The sequence below is a fragment of the Periophthalmus magnuspinnatus genome, chromosome 17, assembly GCF_009829125.3.
Source record: "Periophthalmus magnuspinnatus isolate fPerMag1 chromosome 17, fPerMag1.2.pri, whole genome shotgun sequence".
NCBI classification, from domain to species: Eukaryota; Metazoa; Chordata; class Actinopteri; order Gobiiformes; family Gobiidae; genus Periophthalmus; species Periophthalmus magnuspinnatus.
Window position 1 is genome coordinate 14,209,095 of NC_047142.1, and position 21,598 is coordinate 14,230,692.

The following is a 21,598-nucleotide window of genomic DNA, read 5'->3' on the forward strand; positions in this document are numbered from 1 at the left end:
ATTTCTGGTGAGAGTTCAGCTACTTGTTTGTCTCCATGAATCAATTGTTTTGCCTGGGATGTTCCACAGTATAGCATTACAATTACAGGTCTTTCATTCTCAAATAACTTGTGTTTTTATATTTTAAAAACAAGCATTTTTACTGTGAGTGGGGTTGCTTCTCCACAGATCTGAAATGTAACTTGACCCCGTGGTGTCCGATGCTTGTATCCGTAGAGCTAGATAAGCATAACATCTTCATGGAAACAAGCAGGTGGTAGACCATTTGTATTGACTGAGCATCCTAATTATTCACCATGATGAGTTTATAAGCAACTTTCAGAGACCAGAGTGGAGTTTTACCATCGCCTTAATGCTAACAGCAACTAGCATGCTAAAAACACATTTCCTGATTCGTGCATAGTACAAATATTTTTCTTAAACACACTGAAAAAAACAAAACAAAAATGGTACATGACCTTTAAAATAATTCCGTGTTCTTTACCTCAGTGCAGTGTGAGTTTGTATCGATCAGCTCTGCTTCAGACTCAGCTTTAGCGGTTAGCCTTCACCACTCCCACTCCTCATTTGTCCTCGCCCTTTCCTCTTTCTCTCTTCTCTTTCCTCTTTCTATCTTCTCTCCTTCTCACACTCTCTCTCCGCTCCTTCGTCCTTCCGTGATTCAATATATAAACATTACTAACCAACAAATCAGGCACCTACTTTCCCCAAGGTTCCTTTCTCTCATTCTCTCTCTGGATCTATCTCTCTCTACTCTCCCCTCCCTCTTTTTTGTCCTAACTCTCCCTCCCTTATCTCCCCCATATCTACCTCTCTCTTTCCATTTTTTTCTTTCCCTCTTCACACAGATGCCCCTATCTCCTTATTTCTCTCTCTGCTGTTTCGCTTTCTCATTTCTCCTCTCTCTTTCTCTCTCTCACACACCCACCCACACAGTCCTTCTCTCTCCTCTCTCTTTTTCATCTCCCTCGCTGTCCTCTCTTCTCTCTGTCTCCCTCTCTCTAGCTCAATTTTCTCTCCCTCCCCTTTTTTCCTCTTCTCTCTCTTCCTTTCCCTCTCTCTTTTTTCTCTCCCCCTTCTTTTCCCTTCCCTTTTTCTCTCCCTCTCTGTCCCCTCCTCTCTCTCCTCCCCTCTCCCTTCTATCTCTTCCCCTCCTCTCTTCTCCTTTCACTCTCCCCCCTCTCTCTAGCTCAACTTTCTCTCATTCTTTCTCAATCCCCTTTCTTTTTTTTCTCTCCCCTTCCTCTTTTCTCTCTCTCCCCTTCCTCTCTCAATCTCTCTGTCTCTCTCTCTCTCCCCCTTTGTCACTCTCTCTCGCTGCCCCTTCTATCCCTCCCCTCCCTTCTCTCTCTCCCCCTCCTCTCTTTCTCTTTTCTCTCTCTCCCCCTATCTCTAGTTCAACTTTCTCTCTCTCTGCCCTTTCTCATTAATTTTTCCTCTTTTTCTCTTCCTTTCCCTCTCTCTTTTTAATCTCACCTACTCTTTTCTCTCTCCCCCCTTCCTCTCTTTCTCTTCTCTCTCTCTGGCTTTCTCCCCTTCCTCTCTTTCTCTTCCCTCTCTCTCTCTGTCCCCTCCTCTTTCTCTTTCTCTCTCCCTCATCTCTTTCTCTCTCTTTACTTCCTCTCATTCTCTTTTCTCTCTTCCCATCCTTTATCTCTCTGACCCCCTCCCCTTTCTGTCTCTCTCCCCCTCCTCTCGTTCTCTCCTCCCTCTTTCTCTCTCTCTCCTCTCTTTCTCTCTCTCCCTCTTTCGCTCTCTCCCCTTCCTCTCTTTCTCTTCTCTCTCTCCCTCTCCTCTCTTTCTCTCTCTCCCTCCTTCTCTCTCTCCCCCGCTCCTCTCTTTCTCTTCTCTCTCCTCCCCCTCCCTCTCTGTCTCCCTCCCTCCTTCTCTCTCCCCCTCCTGTCTCTCTCCCTCCCTCCTTATCTCTCCCCCTCTTCTCTCCTCCCCCTTCCTCTCTGTCTCCCTCCCTCCTTCTCTCTCCCCCTCCTGTCTCTCTCCTCCCCCTCCCTCTCTGTCTCCCTCCTTCTCTCTCCCCCTCTTCTTTCTCTCTCCTCTCCCTCCCTCCTTCTCTCTCCCCCTCTTCTCTCTCTCTTCCCCCTCCTCTCTCCCTCCCTCCTTCTCTCTCCCCCTCTTCTCTCTCCCCCTCTTCTCTCTCTCCTCCCCCTCCCTCTCTGTCTCCCTCCTTCTCTCTCCCCCTCTTCTCTCTCTCTCCTCCCCCTCCTCTCTCTCCCCCTCTTCTCTCTCCCCCTCTTCTCTCTCCCCCTCTTCTCTCTCTCCTCCCCCTCCCTCTCTGTCTCCCTCCCTCTCTCTCCCCCTCTTCTCTCTCTCTCATCTCCCTCCCTCCCTCTCTCTCCCCCTCTTCTCTCTCTCTCCTCCCCCTCCTCCCTCTCTCTCCCCCTCTTCTCTCTCTCTCCTCTCCCTCCCTCCTTCTCTCTCCCCCTCTTCTCTCTCTCCTCCCCCTCCTCCCTCTCTCTCCCCCTCTTCTCTCTCTCTCCTCCCCCTCCTCCCTCTCTCCCCCCCTCTTCTCTCTCTCTCCTCCCCCTCCTCCCTCCCTCTCCCCCTCTTCTCTCTCTCCTCCCCCTCCTCCCTCTCTCTCCCCCTCTTCTCTCTCTCTCCTCTCCCTCCCTCTCTCTCCCCCTCTTCTCTCTCTCTCCTCTCCCTCCCTCCTTCTCTCTCCCCCTCCTGTCTCTCTCCTCCCTCTCTCTCCCCCTCCTCTCTCTCTCCTCCCCCTCCTCATGTCAGTGTGTCTCAGTCTGATGTTCTCTGAGTGTGAGTGTGATATAAACACGTCTCGTGCTGCTGACAGTCCTTCCACTCACAATATGTTAGCGACAGCATGTGTTGATATATTTAGCCGTGATTCAGATAAACTGTATGCACCACTTTGCAAAGGTTAAGTGTCACCAAGAAATGAGTTGGTGGTTAAATTCACACAATAAGTGTTGGCACCGTGTGATTAATCATACACTTTTACATACACAATTTATTTAATAGGAACAGTGTGTATTAGTTAACGTCTGCAATTGCTACAGGGTAAATATGCACAATTAGGGTTGTCAAAAGTGCTGAAAATCACGTACTGAAACTAGAAACAAGAGACACATTTGAGCAGGTATTGATACTAAAAAAAAGTCTTTATAAAAAATTTGATTTGATTTGTTTTACTATTGTGCTGGCAGCAAGAATAAAAAAATAAATAAATCATAGAATGCAAAAATAATAAATAACAAAAAAATAAAATAAAATAAATAAATCATAGAATGCGGAAAAAAAACAACAACAAAAAAACACACAAAAAAACACACAAAAAAAACAATGCAGTATATGTGTGTGATGTGTGTAAAAGTTCACATTAATGGCCCTATACACATTTTCCCCATTCCTCCAGTACAGATATATGGTATAAGCAGGTCTTGAGGTCAAAATAAGTCGGCTGTGTGCTGTCTGTATCTATTTGTAAGGTGTTTTGCCGTTCAATGATCAGGAAGTGCGCCATTAGCATGCTAGTTCTCATTATCTTTAAACTCTTGGTTTCTGAAAGTTGTGAAAACACGCACTAAATTCACCGCAGTGAATAATTACGATGTTCAGAATGAATAAGGTAAGTGAGGAGTAACTTTGGATAAAAAACAATAACAACAACAATAACAACTCGACAGGATAAATCAGGTACTAGCATTCGTTTCCATCTCTAAATGCGTAAAAAAAAATAAACAAAAATGAAAGTGTAGCTCTCTAAGAAGATTCGATGACAGGTTGATATGAAACAGTAAAAAATAGTCCCGATTGTGCTGAACGAGGTGAGAAAAGTCTGCTAACTGAGAGGACGTGCAGACAGCAGGGACGCATGTCATTAGTACATTTGCTGTCTTAACACTTGCTAGTATTAGCGCCGTGTTTTTGGATCGGCGATAATCTAGAGGCTTAAAGTCCGATTAAGCGTGCTTTGAAATCCATCATCCGTTAAGCAAGTGGAACAGGTTGTGTTTTGGGGTAACGGTGCATAGAAAGTTTGAGATTAAAACTATCACTCGCCATTAAGCTCTTGATAAACATATTTTTTCACATTTATTAAGCAAATATGTCAAAATGTTTAACTTTTGTCACAGTATTTGTAGATGTAGTGGTGGAAGGTAATGAAGTACAAATTGTAAAGTACTGTTCTTAGTGTAGTAGTAGACATTTTAGGTATCTGTACTTTATTTAAGTCGATTTTACAGTGGATACTTTTTATTTTTACTTCACTACATTTGAGAGCAGATATCTGTACTGTACTGTAGTAAAAAGTACTTTTCATATGATTTGAGGAGTTATTTTTACCGTGTTTGTGCTACCATCCTGACTACATTTTTCAAGTTCAAGCTTCAGCTTTGAGCAAACAAAAATAAATACACAAAAGGAATATTAAGAAATGTATTTGTATTGTTACTTTTGACCAAAATGTGTAGATTTTTAAATCAATATCACTACATTTAACACTTAAAAAAAAAAAAAAAATAATACTTTTTACTCTTAAAGTACATTTTTAAACGGGTACTTAAATACTTTTACTTAAGTAGATTTTTTTCATGTAATGTTCTTGCTTAAATAACAAAATTGTGTGCTTTTACGTAGCATTGCATCTAGGGACACAGATAAAAAACTCAAAATCTCACATGCAGTATGTTTTCAAGAACTGAATGAGCAAACATGATGAATATTCTATAAATTACCGTCATGTTAGTGAGTAAAGTTATTCTGATTCCCTCCCACTGTGTTCAGGAACGTCGGTTTTCCAGGTGACGGCTTCGGACGCGGACGACCCCACGTACGGGAACAGCGCTAAGATCGTGTACAGCCTCCTGGAGGGCCAGCCGCACTTTTCTGTCGACCCCAAGACAGGTAGGCTCTCCCCTGCTGTGCTCCTGCTGGCTCTGGGAGTGGGACACATGATTAAAGCTGGGGTTTTTTTGTGTTTTTTTTTCTCAAACTGTGGTACTGGTATCATGCAAGCTCCTTCTGATGGTACACACGGTCGTCAATTCTAATATTTGCTTAATTTAGAGTCAATTTCATCCCGTTTTTGGTTCTCTTTTGGATCATTTTTGGGTGGGAGTTTGATATCACCAACATTCAGCTCCACTCAAATGAAGCCAATTGAGTCTAGCAGCTAATTTGGAGTCGAGATCCATACTTCGAATTGCGAGTGTGCAAAAGTATCCAAATTTATGACAGCCAGCGTATGTCATAGTGTTAAATGAGACATATTTCACAGCCTTAGTGTCGATGTCCTTCCTTGTGGATTTAAATGGTAAACACAGTAATGATGTGGCCAAATATACAGCAGACATTACGTGAACTTTAGCTTTGGAGTCAAACATTTCAGAGCGGAGGGTCGTCTTGGGTAGCCATCTTCTCATCTGCTCCTGCGTTCTGCCTTTAAAACGTCTCTTTTTAGCGCTAAGATATAAAGGTTGTTTACTTCGCCTGTGGACCCGAGGGAGACCCCTGCTGCGGCATGCTTTTATTCTTCACCATTACAGCTCCAAATGCAAGTTCGGCTCATTTGGGTTTTGTCGTTTGGGCTGAATAAACATTGTATTTTATCTATTTTCCCCATGGAGATGTCTTTTGAAGTGTATTCAAATCCAAAATTAGACTTTAAGTGCCACTGGATAGAGTACACATTTCACTAAAACAAGTTTTTAATTTTACTTCCTGGTTAGACCCGAGCAGCAGACACGAGATATCGCAATGTGAGCGAATTGTCCGATAATCAGGAAGTTTGTTAGTTTTACCGTTGCTGCAAAACTCCACTGTGGTCTCTGTTGTGAAAGTTGTGAAAAGCGCTTAAAAACTCATTGTGGTGAATAATTATGATGCTCGGAATGCATAAAGTAAGTGAGGTAGTTGGTGACATCACAAAAGACTGCCCTGATATCAGCCAGATGTTTCTGTTTTCTGACGACCTGGCTGCAGGGGCAGAGTTTGAAGTGTGGATACCTGTTAGACCAATCACACTGTTCGTTTTATGTCCAGACCACGCCCCTTCTCCTCCTCCTCCGCCCTTTCTCTCTCCTTTAGTCCTCCAAATAAAAGTTCTGAAATGTGGTTTGGAGTGGAGTTTAGACATTTAGTTCCACTTTAAGTCACTTTTTTGAACTGTAAAAGGGAAGGCTACATGCAGTTCTTTTAAAAGGCAGACTTTACCTCTCCATACTCCATACTTATCTGTCCTCTTTCTCAGTTTCAGACTTTGATAGCGGCTGATATTCAGTTTCCTCTCCCCTCTCATTACTGCTGCCTGGCCACACTGGAGTGCATTAACTATTCACCACACACACACACACACACACAAACACTCTGAGAAAAAACACTAGTGAGCAGTCGAAACTGTCAGGTACGAAAACAAACTAAACTTTGGTCTGGAAAATAATCTGGAAATACATAGTAACTACTTAACCTGAAGTCTAATCTTAACCTATTTTAACCTATATCTGAAGATTAAATGTAGTTAATCTCATAATGAAGGATTTTCACCATGGAGACCCAGTTTTTGTCACCGTAAGAGAGGCAGGCCACACACACACACACGCACACACGCAGGAGGAGCTCGTCCTAAAAAAACAACATGGCAGCTCCGTGTTTGTTTGGCAGTCCACCAGCACGACACTTCAGACCGATCATATCACAACAGTCATTAACCACAACTTTCGACGCACTAGACGTCCTAGTGTGGTCCTGGTTTGGTCCTAGTTCAGTTCTGGTTTCACTCCACTTTAGTCCTGGTTTAGACTTGGTTTGGTCCTGGTCTGGTTCAGTTTGAGGTGAAGTCCCAGTGTCGCAGTGCTGTGTGCAAGTACAAATCTTCTGTGGTTATGTTAACTCTTAGTACTCTGATGTTACTAGAACTGTTACATAAGATTTTTTTTTTTTTTTTTTGTCAGATAGGAGTGTTTGTTTACCTACTTTAGATGTTTCAGCTAGACTTCATCAAGCAAGACAAATATATATACATCCCCATCTTCTACTTCCCCCTCACTGTCCCCTTTAGTCCTCCAGACCCCACCCATTCTTTCCCCTCCAACTCCCATTTAGTCCTTCAGACCCTGTTTCTCCTCTGTCCTCCAACTGCCATTTAGTCCCCCAGACCCAGCCCCTCCTCCCCCCTCACTCTCCCCTTTAGTCCTCTAGACCCAGCCCCTCCTCCCCCCTCACTCTCCCCTTTATTCCTCCAGGTAACACCCAATTCAGCAGCTCTATTTGAAATGTGCTTGTCAGAGGAGTTTAGTCACATTTTAAGGATGGCCCTACACGCCGCATCTTCACTTTTAGAGCCTTTTCTGGTTGTTGTCCTTGTAAAACGGTCCTCTCCTCCTCCTCCTCCCTCCTCCTCTTCCACCCCCTCCCTCCTCCTCCTCATCTTTCTCTGCAAACAGAGATAAACAAATGGACTAATTGATCCATGCGTTGTGTAACTGCGGGACTGGAGTTTGTGCCCTGTTCTGAGCCTTCTCACAGCTTTGACAATAAGGCAGAGCAGTGAACTTTCCTCTCATGGTGTTAGAAGCTTTGAATAAAACTGGGTCAGAATTTGCAAAGGGAGAAGCTCGGCATGGATCCAAGTGCTTGTTGTATTAACTGCAGCGCTAGCAGTTTTAGGAGGAATTTGAAAAAAAAAAAAAAGAAAAAAAAAAGAAAAACTAGAAAGTATCTCTTGCCAATTCATAACTTTGAAGCTCGCTGCTATTGTTTTTAGTCTGCTGTCACTTCAGTTCAGTTCACACTTTCTTTAATTCCATAAAGCCCCACTGTGTCACATTTTATCAAAAAAAAACAACCAAAACAATAAAACAAAACAATAAAAATAAAATAAATCTAGGCACTTTTAAATGTTTTTATCGCACTATTGTTAGTAGGGCTTGCATCCCCACAAACCTCACTCTTACTTGTCTTGCTTGTTTCCATGGAAATGTTGTTCCTTTGTCTATAATATTCCACAGTATGGCATAAATCCATCTATCTCCATGGAGAATGTGGAGAAGTATAGCTATAACTTTCTATTGCCATGGAATAATCTTACAGGTAATGTCCCATATCCAGAAAGTTACACAATGTTGCTTTAATTTTGATTTGATACAGTTTATATCATATTTCTTAAAAAGCAATAAAAAAATGAAGAACAAAAATTTAAAGCTACAGTTATACCAAATAAAAATGTGTATAAAATCTGAACATATATCACAGTGCAAAAATACAAGAAAAAATTGTGGAAAACCAATGATTTTTATAAGGCCTTAATGCTACCATCTGTAAATTTATTAGATTATTATTATTATTATTATTATTATTATTATTAGTAGTAGTAGTAGTAGTAGTAGTAGTAGTAGTAGTAGTAATAATAATAATAAAAAATTGGCAGATGTCAGATGTGAAACCTGTTCCCCTTCCCTGGCCCCTCCCCTCACCTGGTCTTTTCTTCTATCAAGCCAAAGCTGGCACACAATCAGACAGCAGTAACACAGGTAGCATCTAGTGGTGAAATGTGAGAATACAACAGAGGTGGGTCGGCCAGTGTAGCTTTAATATCACATCACTGTAGTACATTAGTGATGGATCGTTATCACAGCACAGTGGTTAAGAAGGTGTGTGATTTGATTAACATTAGTTTGCGTGTTTTCCCAGTGTATACACATTTATACAGACTCTTTATTTTCTTTATCGTTTGCAATCTTTCAGTAACAGTAATCTTTCAGTATTTTTTACAATCCCCACTTTTACAGTTTGAGCTGCAAATCTAACAAATATGGCACTATTTCTTAGCAAGAGATGGCGCTTTGAATTGGCTGTGAAATCAAGTCAACACTTAAACCACGTGTGTTTTAGCAAGTGCCACCGTGCCCAGAATAGCTCATTCATATTTCATCTGTAATCCATAGGAGAGATAGCAGTGTTATGGGGTTATTGATATTCGTAAGCCTGTTCGACTATTTTGGGCAGTGTATTCTCCTGGTGGGTGGCGAGAGATTAAAACTCATCAAATTCAATACAAGAGCGTGCCTTATTGTGAAATAGTGAATCGTGCCTTCATCCTTTTATTCTGAAGCCTGGGTATTTTGACACTTGCTCTGCTGCTATGTTCTGATTTGTCTATTGAAAAAAAATGCTATTCTAGACCTGGTTTTGTTGTATTTAACTGTGTTTTTCAAGCCCTATTTTTGATCTGGTTTAGTCTTGCTCCAGCTGTGCAGGAGCATGGGTGAGCTTTACATAGGATCGTGCTGCTAAACATAAGGAGGAGCCCAGCAGAGATCACTAAATTACTCAAACATGTAAAACCACTTCAGGCATATTTTTGGGGAGCAACATTGTAACATGGTAATCAATTTTAAAATGACCTCTTTAAATGACTTAGGCTTGGTTTCCTGTAGATTTGCCTCTCCACAGATCTGACCTGTAACTTCACGTGCTTGTCTCCGTGGTGACAGATGTTTAATGCCATACAGTAGAACATTTAAGGCAAAACAATAACGTAAGGAGAGCATGGCATGTAGTTGACCCTTCACCTGAAACAGTTACATTGGTTGCCTTTAATATCTTGGGGTCCCATCGGAGGAGCTGGAGGACGTGTCTGGGGTGAGGGAAGTCTCGGAGTCCCTGCTTAGACTGCTGCTCCCCCGACCCGGCCCAAGATAAGCGGAAGAAAATGGATGGATGGAGTGCATACAATAGAAACATGAAGACAGGTGTTCTGGACATAGAGTACATATAAATGGACATAGCTAACATGCTAGCCGCCACGTTCCTAATAGGAAGTGAGCACAGGCGCATTTCTGACTCCACTGACTCTCACTTCAATTCACTTTCTATTGAAAAAACACCACCCCTCTCTCTGTAACCGCTGCTGTCAGGCTTGTCATTTTAGTCTTAAATGTTTGTTCTACATGATCCTGTTGTTTTTATTTCACTAATTTGTACCTAAATCAAATCAGGCGCCTTCTTTCCCTGAGGTTGCTGCTGCTAGGATTAGCGACAAGTTTGATTGACAGCATTGCTCAACGCCTACCCTCTGCCAAACCAGTGGTGCGGGCATGAAGGGACTTTACCTTCAAGCAGTCTCGCTCCAGATTGACTCTTTAGTTCTTAGGAAACTTGCGTCGGAATCCCAAATATATCTCCAAATTCACCCCTATAAATTGGCTGGAGTGGCTGAATAATTATTTTATACTTGAAGAATTTTCTATTTATAACTCATACAATCCAACACTAACATTCTCCTCCTCCAAGCATATCACGTCTGGGCAATTTTTATGGTGGTCCTCCATAAACATCTATCTCCTCTGTGCAAACATCTGATGCAACGACGCCCACCACATATCCAGGGTTTACATCGATTCATCCACCTTCAAATTTTACACCGAAGCAACGACAAACGAACATGTGAATATGTTATAGAATGTGATATAGAACTGGAAAAAGATTTGCAACATGACATAAAACTAGTGCCTACATACAATTTTAATGCCAATACTAAATAAGATAGCCAAAATCCCAAATTTTTAGTAAAGAAGTCCTATTTTTAAAAATTTTACACATTTTTAATAAGAAAACATTACTTAATAAACAATTTGTAATTCATTTTCTATTGTCCCTGTTCTATTTCCCTATTCACCTGCAGTGTCTCACCTCAAATGCAAATCTTCCTTTCATTTGGATCGATTTGATTGGACCGTTTGAATCTGGGAGCCATTGTCAGTTCGCGTTGGATGTTAGCAGCGTTAGCGATGTTAGCAGTGTTAGCAGAGATGGCTGGGAGGCTAGCAGCTGAATGCTTAAGGCGCGTTTGGGGAGGTTGTATAGTGCCGAGTGCTTCAGTGCGTTTGACAGGTGAACTTAGCCGTGCGGGCAGGTGGGGAGCCAGAACAACATGTTAAACAGAATTCACCTGACAGGAGGGCAGATGGGAGAGGAAGCCAGACAACACAAGAGGAAGTGTGTGGAAGTGTAAAGAAGCGAAGTGGAGAGGGCGAGGGGAATCGTGCCAGGAGCAGGTATAGGTATAGCAGGTATATAGGGCTAAACAATTACAGAAAGGTTATCTTGTAGTTTTATTGACAAATGGAGTTGGTTGCTTTTAAAAATGCAGTTAAGTACAATTTGCAGCTTGTACGGCAATTGCTCTACCACTGGTCAACTCCACCCATGGATACCGATGTTACCGATGGTATATAGCACATTATGGTGGAAGTTTTCACGTGGTTTCTCCTCCAGTCTCTGTAGAATTAGCCTCTCTGTGAAGGTGAAGCGTAGCCCGAGTCCATCCAGGCCTCTGCGGACCTAAGTCTGCTCTGGTCCGGTTCTGTGGAAAAATAATGAGAATCCCCCTTTACTATATGTAACTGCATCTGGGGCAGCTGATCCTCTTACTACAGTCCTGTCTGACATATCTAGGTTAGCATTATCTGCTCACAGGAAGTGCTCACTTAAGTCAATAGAACTGTAGCCATTTGTACTTTTTATTAGGAAGAGTTTAAGATTTTACTTTGTGTAAGAAAGTTACACTGCTCTAGATGTTAGCTAGATTCGTGAGTTTAAGACTGCGTGGTTGCACATTGCTACAAATCATTTTTCAGTAAGTTGTGAGTATGAGTAGTTGATTGGGGTCAGGGCGGCCGATGGCAAAGATGGGCAACCCTACGCCAATTTTAAGCTCTGCAGCAACTCTGTCTATTGATACGTTCCATTTGCATCCCTGGGACATGGGCACTGCAGCGTGAAATCAATAGGCCACATTGGGGCTCCGGGCCAAAAAAGTAAGCAAATGAGCCGTGGAACAGCCCAATAAACTGCTGGGTCATTACTGATAAATATATTTATTGCTCCATGGTGTCAGAATACTTTTGAATGAACATTGCATCTTAAAATATCCATTGCTTTAACATCCGTTGGATCCACTATTTCGCTCTGCCCTCCATTTTATTACAGGTAATAGATTTGAAAACCATCACTGTAGGAAAAAGTGTGTTGGCCATCACTGTCTGTTAGTAGAGAACAGTACTATATGAAATTTATCTATAAGACATTACTTCAGAGACTACCAGAATACCTCACGTGCATGTTAATCATTGATACCAGAACATTTAATGCCAGATCATTGGGTTCCCCTGTATAAATATAGATACATAAATAAATTAAAACATTAGGCTAACTGAAAATGATATAAGGTGAAGTGACACAACCTGCCAATAACCTGCTACCACCAAGTATGGGGAGGGAATGAATCATGCAATGGAAAGCATTTTGAGTATCTTCAAAGGTATTGTACGAAACCTAATGCATTATTATTTTAGTTTGGCTATAAAATGTGAGAAAGTATTCAAAAGGGAAAAAAACACTATAAATGGGAGCTTGTAAAGGTCCTGTTTTTGGCTTTATTTATCCTTTGGGGCTACTTTCAGACACCATTTTATCTTTTTTTCATGTTATTATTTTTACCGCACCACACCGCACTACTTTCTCCTGCATCCTGTTTTTGTTTTGCTACTGTTCGCGTCTCATTATCTGATTTAATAACCGATTTCGGAGGTGGATCAGGTGGCTGGCCTGAGACTGGTACCAAAGCGCTAAATCTGTTCATAAAGGCTGCAGCGTGGAACCATTCTTCAACTCTTATCTCAACCGTGAGGATATTATACAGTCCTTTTTCCCGTCTGCGCCGGCCTTGGACAGATCCGCGGCTTTACGCCCCTATGAGCACATGAATTATCGGCAGAGGGACACGGGGCTAACCTTGGGTCTGCGGAGTGGAGAGATTTTGCAGATGAAAGCCACACATTCTGGCTGGCAAAGTGTCAGGCCTGCTCTGTGTCAAATGCTGCCTTCTGCGTCGACTTTCCGCACTTCTACACCCGACATTCACTTTCAATAGTCTCCAATCCTCTAGGATATAGGGATGAAGGGTTTTGGAATACATAAAAAGCGAAAATGAAAAAAAAAAAAAAAAAAGAGCTAAACTAATTCAGAAATCCCATGCATTTCAGAATATGTTTGTTGAGGTTTGAACTACAGAGCTAGAAAACTGGACTCATGGGTTCAGAATATTTTGTTCTTTCAGCGGAAGACATTATTCTAACCATATAATTGCCCCGTGTAGACATAATACTAACATTTCTCACTTGATTTTTCTATATTAAGGAAAAGACTAAGTACTCAATACCAGTTTCAATAACACAATGCTGTTTCAGACAAAAAAAAGTACATTTTTTAACACAAAATAAAAGTAGTTATCATGTGGTCTTATACTCGTTTTGATATAGATTCAGATATAGACATAGATTTTATGATCTACTTTGGTCTACTATGATCACAAGCTTTAGTTAAATCAATAAACAGTGCTACACAATCTTGTTTATCTGTGAAAATGTCATTTAAAACTTTTGTGGTTGCAGTGACAATACTCTGCTCTTTTCTGAAATACGTTTGATAAGATGTGAAAATGTAGCAGTTATTTAAATAAATTATGACTTGATTTGCAACACATTTTTCAAAAACTTGGTGTAAACATGGAAACACATTAAGGTCAAGAATGTAAAATTTATTTGACAGCTCCAATGGCTGCCTCTGATTAGGGCTGGCATGATGATATGAGTGCTTACTTTTTTGTAACGAGGGACCAGTTGGGCGATGGAGTAGAGGAAGTTGAACCCTTTGGTTTAGCTGCACTATGGCAACCCCATGTATCATGTTGAATACGGGTAGAGGTCCCACATCCCACATCAGCAGGGGCGGAAATTACACCGGGAACAGCTACGGTCGCATCTAATTCATTCACCATAGCGATGGACATGATTGTTCCACTATCACCACAAATTCAAGGAGCTGCTCACGAGACTGGCTCTGGGTTTGAGTCATTAAGGTTTTGTCTGTCATCCTCGCTTCCAACACTAGACAGCTGTCACACTGCTTCAAGCCGGCAAGAAATGGCATACTTCACGCTAGGCCCAAAGAATCTTCCACACAAGATAGAGCAATGGTCTAGACATGCAGCCGGGAGCAGAGGGGAAACTTGGCACTGAGTTTGTCCCAAAAGTGTGCCACGGAGCCGGATTCCACAATGGCAAAATGAGGCGTCGCTAACAACAAGTCGGTGGAGCCAGTTCTGCCCGCCAACACAGACAGCAATACATGTTCAAGTTAGTATTTAGTTTAAAAACCTCTTTAAATTTTTGACATTTTTCAGTTTCATTTCAGCTTCAAAGTAAGAAAAAAAGCATTATAACACAGGTTTTGATTTATATAGTGCTGTTTAGAGCCCCAAAGATTTTTATAATTGAATCCATTATTCATTCACTCCTCAGTGGTGGCATCATCTACTGTACCACAGATGCCCTAGGGCTGTGGCGTTCTTTCTGTGCCTGTGGGCTCTCTAAACAGTATCAGTTACATAGCCATACAAACACATTTCTACAAAGGCAGTCTGGTGTGAACAAATGGCCTAAATAAATTGTATGTATAGGACGTTGTGGGGTGGGAAAGGGTATGTTATTGTTAACCCATACATTATATAAGTATAATGAAAATCTAATACTACAAATACATCTTCTTGAATGTCTGAATGAAACCACAATGATTATACGTTTGTAGCATGATCCACATAAGTAACACAATATAATTAAGATCTCAAGTGTATTATTAAGTGCATAACAACCTCATCTACATAGAGCTGACAGGATGCCTTTGGGTTAAGTTTAATGTGGGTCATTTATAAATAGCATTGGACCCAGTGTTGAACCTTGTGGGACACCCAGGTCTGTGCTGTATTACTTGAATGTTTCAATGTTTTAGGAGGTTTATTGTCATCCTAGCTATGTGACCACAGTAATTTTGAACAATACTGTATTATACCACTAGAATATGTTGCATATATTCAATAGAATTATGTTAATTTCAAGGGTTGAAAACTTGCTGTATGATGTGGCACTCAGATGGGGAGGAGTACTTATAGAGAATATACACTTTATTCTGTTCCACTATGCACCTGAGCCTCTATTCCATCTGGACTAACTTGATGCTGTTGAATGATGGTATCCTACACCACTTTGAAGTCACGGGTCGGTTGAAGGGGGAATCTGTTCTCACTTCATCATGCAGTTACAGTACTTTAGTGTCTAAAGAAAGTTAAGACGTGCAACACTTCAAGTATTGATGTATATTCAAGATGTCGACTGAGTGGCATTGTAGTGCTTATTATATATTTCTGTTCATAGCTGTCAGGAAGCCTCTGGGCAAACTTATAAGTAGGTCAGTAATGAACAGAACTGGTTGACCCTCAGGGAATACCCAAGTTTAGTATTATTGCAGAATATATTGTAGGTGTAGGCATTTATTGTTCTCTCTTTGTACTCTTGCTGTCAGTGAAAACACACAGGTGTGATCATTAAAAACAATGTACGCTTTGTTCTTTATGTATGTTTGCACCTGAGCCTGTATAGAATAATTTTGAAACCCATTGAGAATAGTGTTGAAAGCACACAACTGCTTTTCTTAGTAAGTTTGTTTTATAGTGTGATGTAAAATGTGGTCTGAAGTTGTTTAAATTACATCATACCTACTTTTAAGTGCCCTGTATGACTATGACTGTAATGATTTGTTTTATTATTTAAGGCCTTTAGGGAAGTAGTTAAGATCTCTAAGAAGTCTATTATGTTCTTTATGGCCTCATCTGCTTAGAGCTGAGAGGAAGCCTTCAGGCTGTGTAGAATGTGGTTCATTTATGAATAGTACTGGACCCAGGGTTAAACCTTGTGGGACCAGGCCTAATATAATAATTGCATAGTAATCACAAAATGTATATATATATATATATATATATATATATATATATATATATATATATATATATATATATATATATATATATATATATATATATATATATATATATATATATATATATATATATATCCTTCGTTCTTTCTGTACATTTCTGATGCTCTCCTCTTCATCCTCTTTCCCATCTGACCCTCTCCTGTCTGTACATTTACACCTGAGCCAGTGTAGAATCATGTAGAAAACCATTGAGAATAGTGGTGAAAGTACATGACAGCGTTTTTCATACAACATTATTATTTAAGTTCTGTAGACTTTGTTTGATAGGACAAATCAGCAAACTGTTGGATGGAATAATTTCACAACTCTGAGGACTAGCATGTGTTTGGTCACAGTGTGGCAGCAGGTATGTATAATACATTATCAGTTGAGTTAACCTATTTAACCTCCTGAGACCTGGTGTCCTCATCTGTGGACGACACATTTTGGGTTGTTTAGGCCACAGTGCAAATTTTTAGAAGAACAGCAACAAGAACATGTTCAATTTTGAATATTTCTAAGAGTTTAGAATATTTTTTTATTTATTTATTTCATTTTTTTATTATTATTTTTTATATATTTTTTTTATTGTATTTCATTTTTTTATTTTATTTTGTTTTTTTTTGTATAATATATAATATATATTTATATATATTTTTTTAATTGTATTTATTTATTCATTATTTATTTATTTTATTTTATTTTATTTAAAGGCATATCTCTTCTTGCACCTGTCAGCAGCACAAATGAGACACATTGTTCCCAGAGGTGCAATTGTTTCTCATTTTGTTTTTTACACAAAATATATGTGTTCAAGCACTTAATAGTTTTTGCAAATAAAGTCCTGCAGGAGCTCGGATCTCAGGAGGTTAATACACCTTACAGCTAAAGTGGTCCCTATTTCTCTTTTGTATTTGTTTTTTTTTATTTGTTTTTTTTTTTTCTGATCCAACTCTGAGAACTGAATCTTTAGTGAATCAAAAGAGGTGAATTTACAGCTGCTCCTGCTCAGATCTACTGAAGCTCATATCACAGAGCAGAACAATATGGCTGTCAATCACATGTAAGGACAGATATCTAATATTACCTGATATAACCTCTAATATAAAAAAAAAAAAAAAAAAAAAAAAAATCTGTTTGCTTTATGCATGTGCGCCAATCCTCTACAGCCGACCTTTTTTGGGCACATAATCCATTATATCCAAAACATATTGCAACAAGGTAGGATTACAGTCTCTGGCTCATGTAGAGAGTTGAACACATGTCTATATAAATTAGTGTTGTTTTCAGTGGACTTAAGTGGATATCGAACCATGGATATTATGATAAATAAGAGACAAGCAACTGCTGATGAGAATATTGACTAAAGCAGGTTACACAGACAATACAACAAAGAGGGACAATCAGGAGTGGAGGAGATGTGCAGACAAATATTGGCAGTGCAGCTTTTATAAGATAGTTACCCAAATGGAGATAATAGGGTCACTTTACATTGAAGTTGAACTCAATACTTCAAATCAGCCTCTTCTCCCCAGACAAGGACAAAAGGTTGGGTTGAAGGGTGCTACATATATCAGGGCTAACCCAAAATTGCCCTGAGCTTCTTTGTGAGATGAAAGTTAAAATTGGCTATCCTGTGTCTGTCTGGATGACACTGTGGGAGCATACATGGTTTCATTTCCATAGAGTTGTCAGGAAGTCTCTAGATGCCGACATATGTGGGTAATCGCACATCAATAGCATTGGACCCTGGACATATTAATTAAAAATGCAAGGCTGACAGCCCATCCTGTTTCATTTGGGGTAATTTAGGCAAGCACATAGTAAAGCAGACTCTTCTAACTGCAGAATGCAAGAATAAATAAAACAAAAATAATCCAAAATAAAAATCTGTCAATATATAATGTTAAACCACAACGTAAGCACAATCACAATTGTACATTTTGTTCATTGTAAAATACAATATTGATCTAAAACAATTTGGAAACGATTGACTTAAACTGCAGAACTGAGCAGCTCTGCTTTTTCAGCAAGCAGCAAACAGAAAGGAGACTCAGCGTCATAAACAATAGCTAAACATGTCAATACATTGTTTTCTGTGAATATGACATTTTCAAAACAATAAAAGGTAACATGATGATTTAAATATGCTGGCAATTATTACCCCATAAAAGTAAAATACCCCCTCTTTAATATGTATGATGTGGAGACTGAATCCTTTAAATAATCACAAGTAAGTACAGAGCAGTGGGTATAAATAAAGGGTAGATCAACACAGACATTTTCTGAGTCCCAAATGCAGCAAATACGGGATTATTCAAAGATGCATGATCAATCAAAATACAACTTTGAGTAAGATAATGATAAAGGAACACCATTATAACATGTTTAAAAGTTCATAAAAGTCAACTCTGCATAATATGTTCCCTTTACGGACAAAGGATTTGCATATGAGCTGTGCTTGTTTTGACATGGGATATGGAAATTGGTCTCTGTCAATCTTGCAGTCCCCATGAGTGTTAGATTACTGTGTCAGGTGAGACAAAAACACTTGTTGTATTTGTGTTGTCAGAGGTCCACTAAACCCAAATGCGTGCATACTGACAGATCGTGTGGAAGTGTGAATGTAAACAAAGCTTTGACGTAAATGCGAACAAACTGCTGAAGGCAGAAAGTAGAGAGAAACACTAGTCAAACAAGATCATAAACACAGACATCAATAATCAGAATGCAACTGAAGTTCTGAAAAAATATATTTACAAGGGTTAAAACTGCTTTTGGAGAAATCAGCATCAAACACTTATTTTAAGGTAAAGGCCCTTTGTAGAAAACTATTCTAGTGGCCTACATTTGCATATACCTTTATAGTATCTCCTAAGAAAATACCACTCATGTTTCATACTACATTAAAGCCGTTTTCAGAGGTCAAATTTCGGATCTCAGAATAACGTAAACTCTGAGTTAAACATCGGATGCACGTTCCAGTTGTTAAATCGGAAAAACAATGACCAGTATATTAAAGTAAAGGCTCAATCAAGTAATAAAAACTAGGAAAGTGCCCAAACCAGCCATAAATAAGGATCCGAGTTAATGTACTGCAGTCACAATGTTCGGATTACTAAATTTATAGTTAATAAATAAATTGTGTGAATTTCTGCTTTTGCTGATATGTACACGTTAGAAACATTCGCAGAACAGAGCACAATAGCACATTTATTATTGCAGAGGATCAAGGACTACTCTGAAATGTTCACTGACATTCTGAGTAGAATTTCCAAGATCCCATTTTTGTTTATATTAGTTGTATGTTATACCTGATATCACAGTGCCACAGTCTGTCAAGCTGTTTATGCTATAGGCCTATATCAATGTGAACCTTTTTTTTTTTTTGTATGTTTTGGATTTTTTTCCTACACTTTTTAAATAAATAGATGAATAAATATTTTAATGGGTTTATTGTGCACAGTTTTCATTCCCCGGGCCACTATGAGGAGTTTGATTCACCAGTAAAGCACTCATTATATAGTTATGGGTCAGTCGTTCAGAGCCAAACTCCGGGCATACTTCAGCTTCTCTTTTATCATTATCACTACCACAGAGTTCTGAAAGCTCCACACCATCCACAGGGGCTGGGGTGTAATGCACTCTTTGAGAAATTAAAATCTAAAATTGTAACCCTCAAGACACACATCTTTATAAAGTTTAAAGACAAGTAATACAAACTGTCATTGACCATGTTAAGGTTGAAGAATGAATGGTTCATGTTCCAGTTTTTGTTGCTAATCTGAAAAATAACATTAAAAATTAGAAGGGTAGGTTATGTTATGTATTGAAGCAGAACTTTTTTTTTTTTTTTTTTTAAACCTAAATAAACGTGTAAGCCCCTATGATGGTTGAATATGTGATTATATTACTTTATTTAAATACAAATTAAAAATGCTTTTGACTCTGATCCCTGACAGTGTATTCTCATAAGGGAACTGCAGGAGGACCTCTATCACTAAAAAAATACTTAGTTCTGCTTTAAATAATAATAATAATAATAATAATAATAATAATAATAATAATAATTGATCGGAAATATTCTATTTTTACTATTATTGGGGAAAACAAACACAAATGAGTAATAATTATAGCTTAAATCAATTTTTGACTTTCTTTGGAATTACCAATACTGCTATATCTGTAAAACAATATTATCAAATAGTACCCTACATATGTACGATAATTGCCATTCTATGGTCTACCTTAATCTGGCACAGTTGTCATTACATTGGATATGCCATCTATATTGTGTAAATCAGAATACAGTAATATCACACCTGGGTGTTCCCCAAGGGTCAAATCTGGGCCCCTTGCTGTTCATGTATGACCCACTTTAGCTTTGCCCACAGACATCCACAGCTCAAAGCTTTATACAGACAAACTCATTATATATGCACCAGTATGTCATGCACAGACAGGAGCTATCCATTTGGAATATAATATGTAAATAATGACTTACCTAATTACTATATGTCCAAGGAATTCAAGGCCCTGCCATAAACAAGGAAAAAACAATGTACTTTCACCCCAGAAGCTGCCTTCTGTCACTATGGATGAACTGTTTGGAACTCACTTACCTGCTCACACAAGCCTTTTGCTAAATGTCTTATTCACTGTGTTTTATACAGTTTTATTTCTTAGTTTTGAGCAAACTGAGTCTGTGCTGGTCACATGAAATGTGCTTTATAAATAAAATGTGTAGTTTTTGTTGTAGATTAATAGTAGTTGAAGTAATGAAATCTTGTCTTAATGTGTCTGTGCCCAAGACATTTCGTGTGCTTGTAAGATGTGCGGTCAGCTTGTGTCTTTATCATTTGAGTGAGGGGTAGTAGTATTTAAGTTTAGACTTTTTCCTTCCTTCTTTTGAGTACAAATGTAAAGTAAACAAAACTGAACTTAAACTGAAGTGTATGTAGATGAATTGCTAACATGTTTTCAGCATTGATTTAACTGAAGGAGACAACACATAGAGGTTATTTCTCATTTGCTCCCAAGTGAAATCTGTGAAATCTATATGGAGATGTATAATTTGCACATTATTATTCTTTTAACCCTTATGTTCACATTTGTGTATTAATCTGGTTAGCATGTTTTTTTTGTTTTTTGTTTTTTTTTTGTTTTTTTTTATCGACTTCTTTATTTCTTTTTTGTGATTTTTTTGGACACATTTTGCTATTGCAGAATTGCTAATTTCCCAAAATAGGAATTCTGTTTAATCATGTCAAGAACTGACAAAAAGACTGAAATATGAAAAAACTGCAAAACCACATTTTTTATGCAGAATAAGACAGGATATTGTATTAGTTGTGGAGAAAATTATGATACTTAAAAAAAATTCAGCCTTTGTGATTTGCTAACTGCATCCATTCAAATTTCGATCTGATTGCGATGAATCTACAGCCTCACTGGGGATAGTGTGTACCATGTTTAGCCCCAATGTGGTAGTATGATAAATGCGTTGTTAGCATGAACCCCTTGAGCAGTCTGTGTGAACTGTAGCGTGTTTGTATGTGTTGTGACCCTTTGCTGTCTGTTGACTCATGTGGTTAGCGTGTCACATGTTTTAGCCCCACTGAATATACGGCTAACGTGTTTCTCTGGACATTCTGCGTGCACTTCATGTCCAGTGGAGCTTGTCCTTGTCGGGGCAGTGAGGCAGAACAGTAAGGTCCCCAGGCGGTCAAAGTGACAGCTCTCCTCCTGGTAT

At 39.2% G+C, this 21,598-nt stretch overlaps 1 protein-coding gene across 1 annotated transcript in view; it reads left to right on the forward strand.

The window, feature by feature from the left end:
- The window catches only part of LOC117384736 (cadherin-18-like), a 145,095-nt gene that overhangs the window by 38,949 nt on the left and 84,548 nt on the right, over positions 1 to 21,598 (forward strand). The window contains exon 4 of the mRNA XM_055228284.1: positions 4,762 to 4,881. Within this exon, the coding sequence (XP_055084259.1) occupies positions 4,762 to 4,881 (120 nt within the window). The remainder of the gene's footprint in view (positions 1 to 4,761; positions 4,882 to 21,598) is intronic.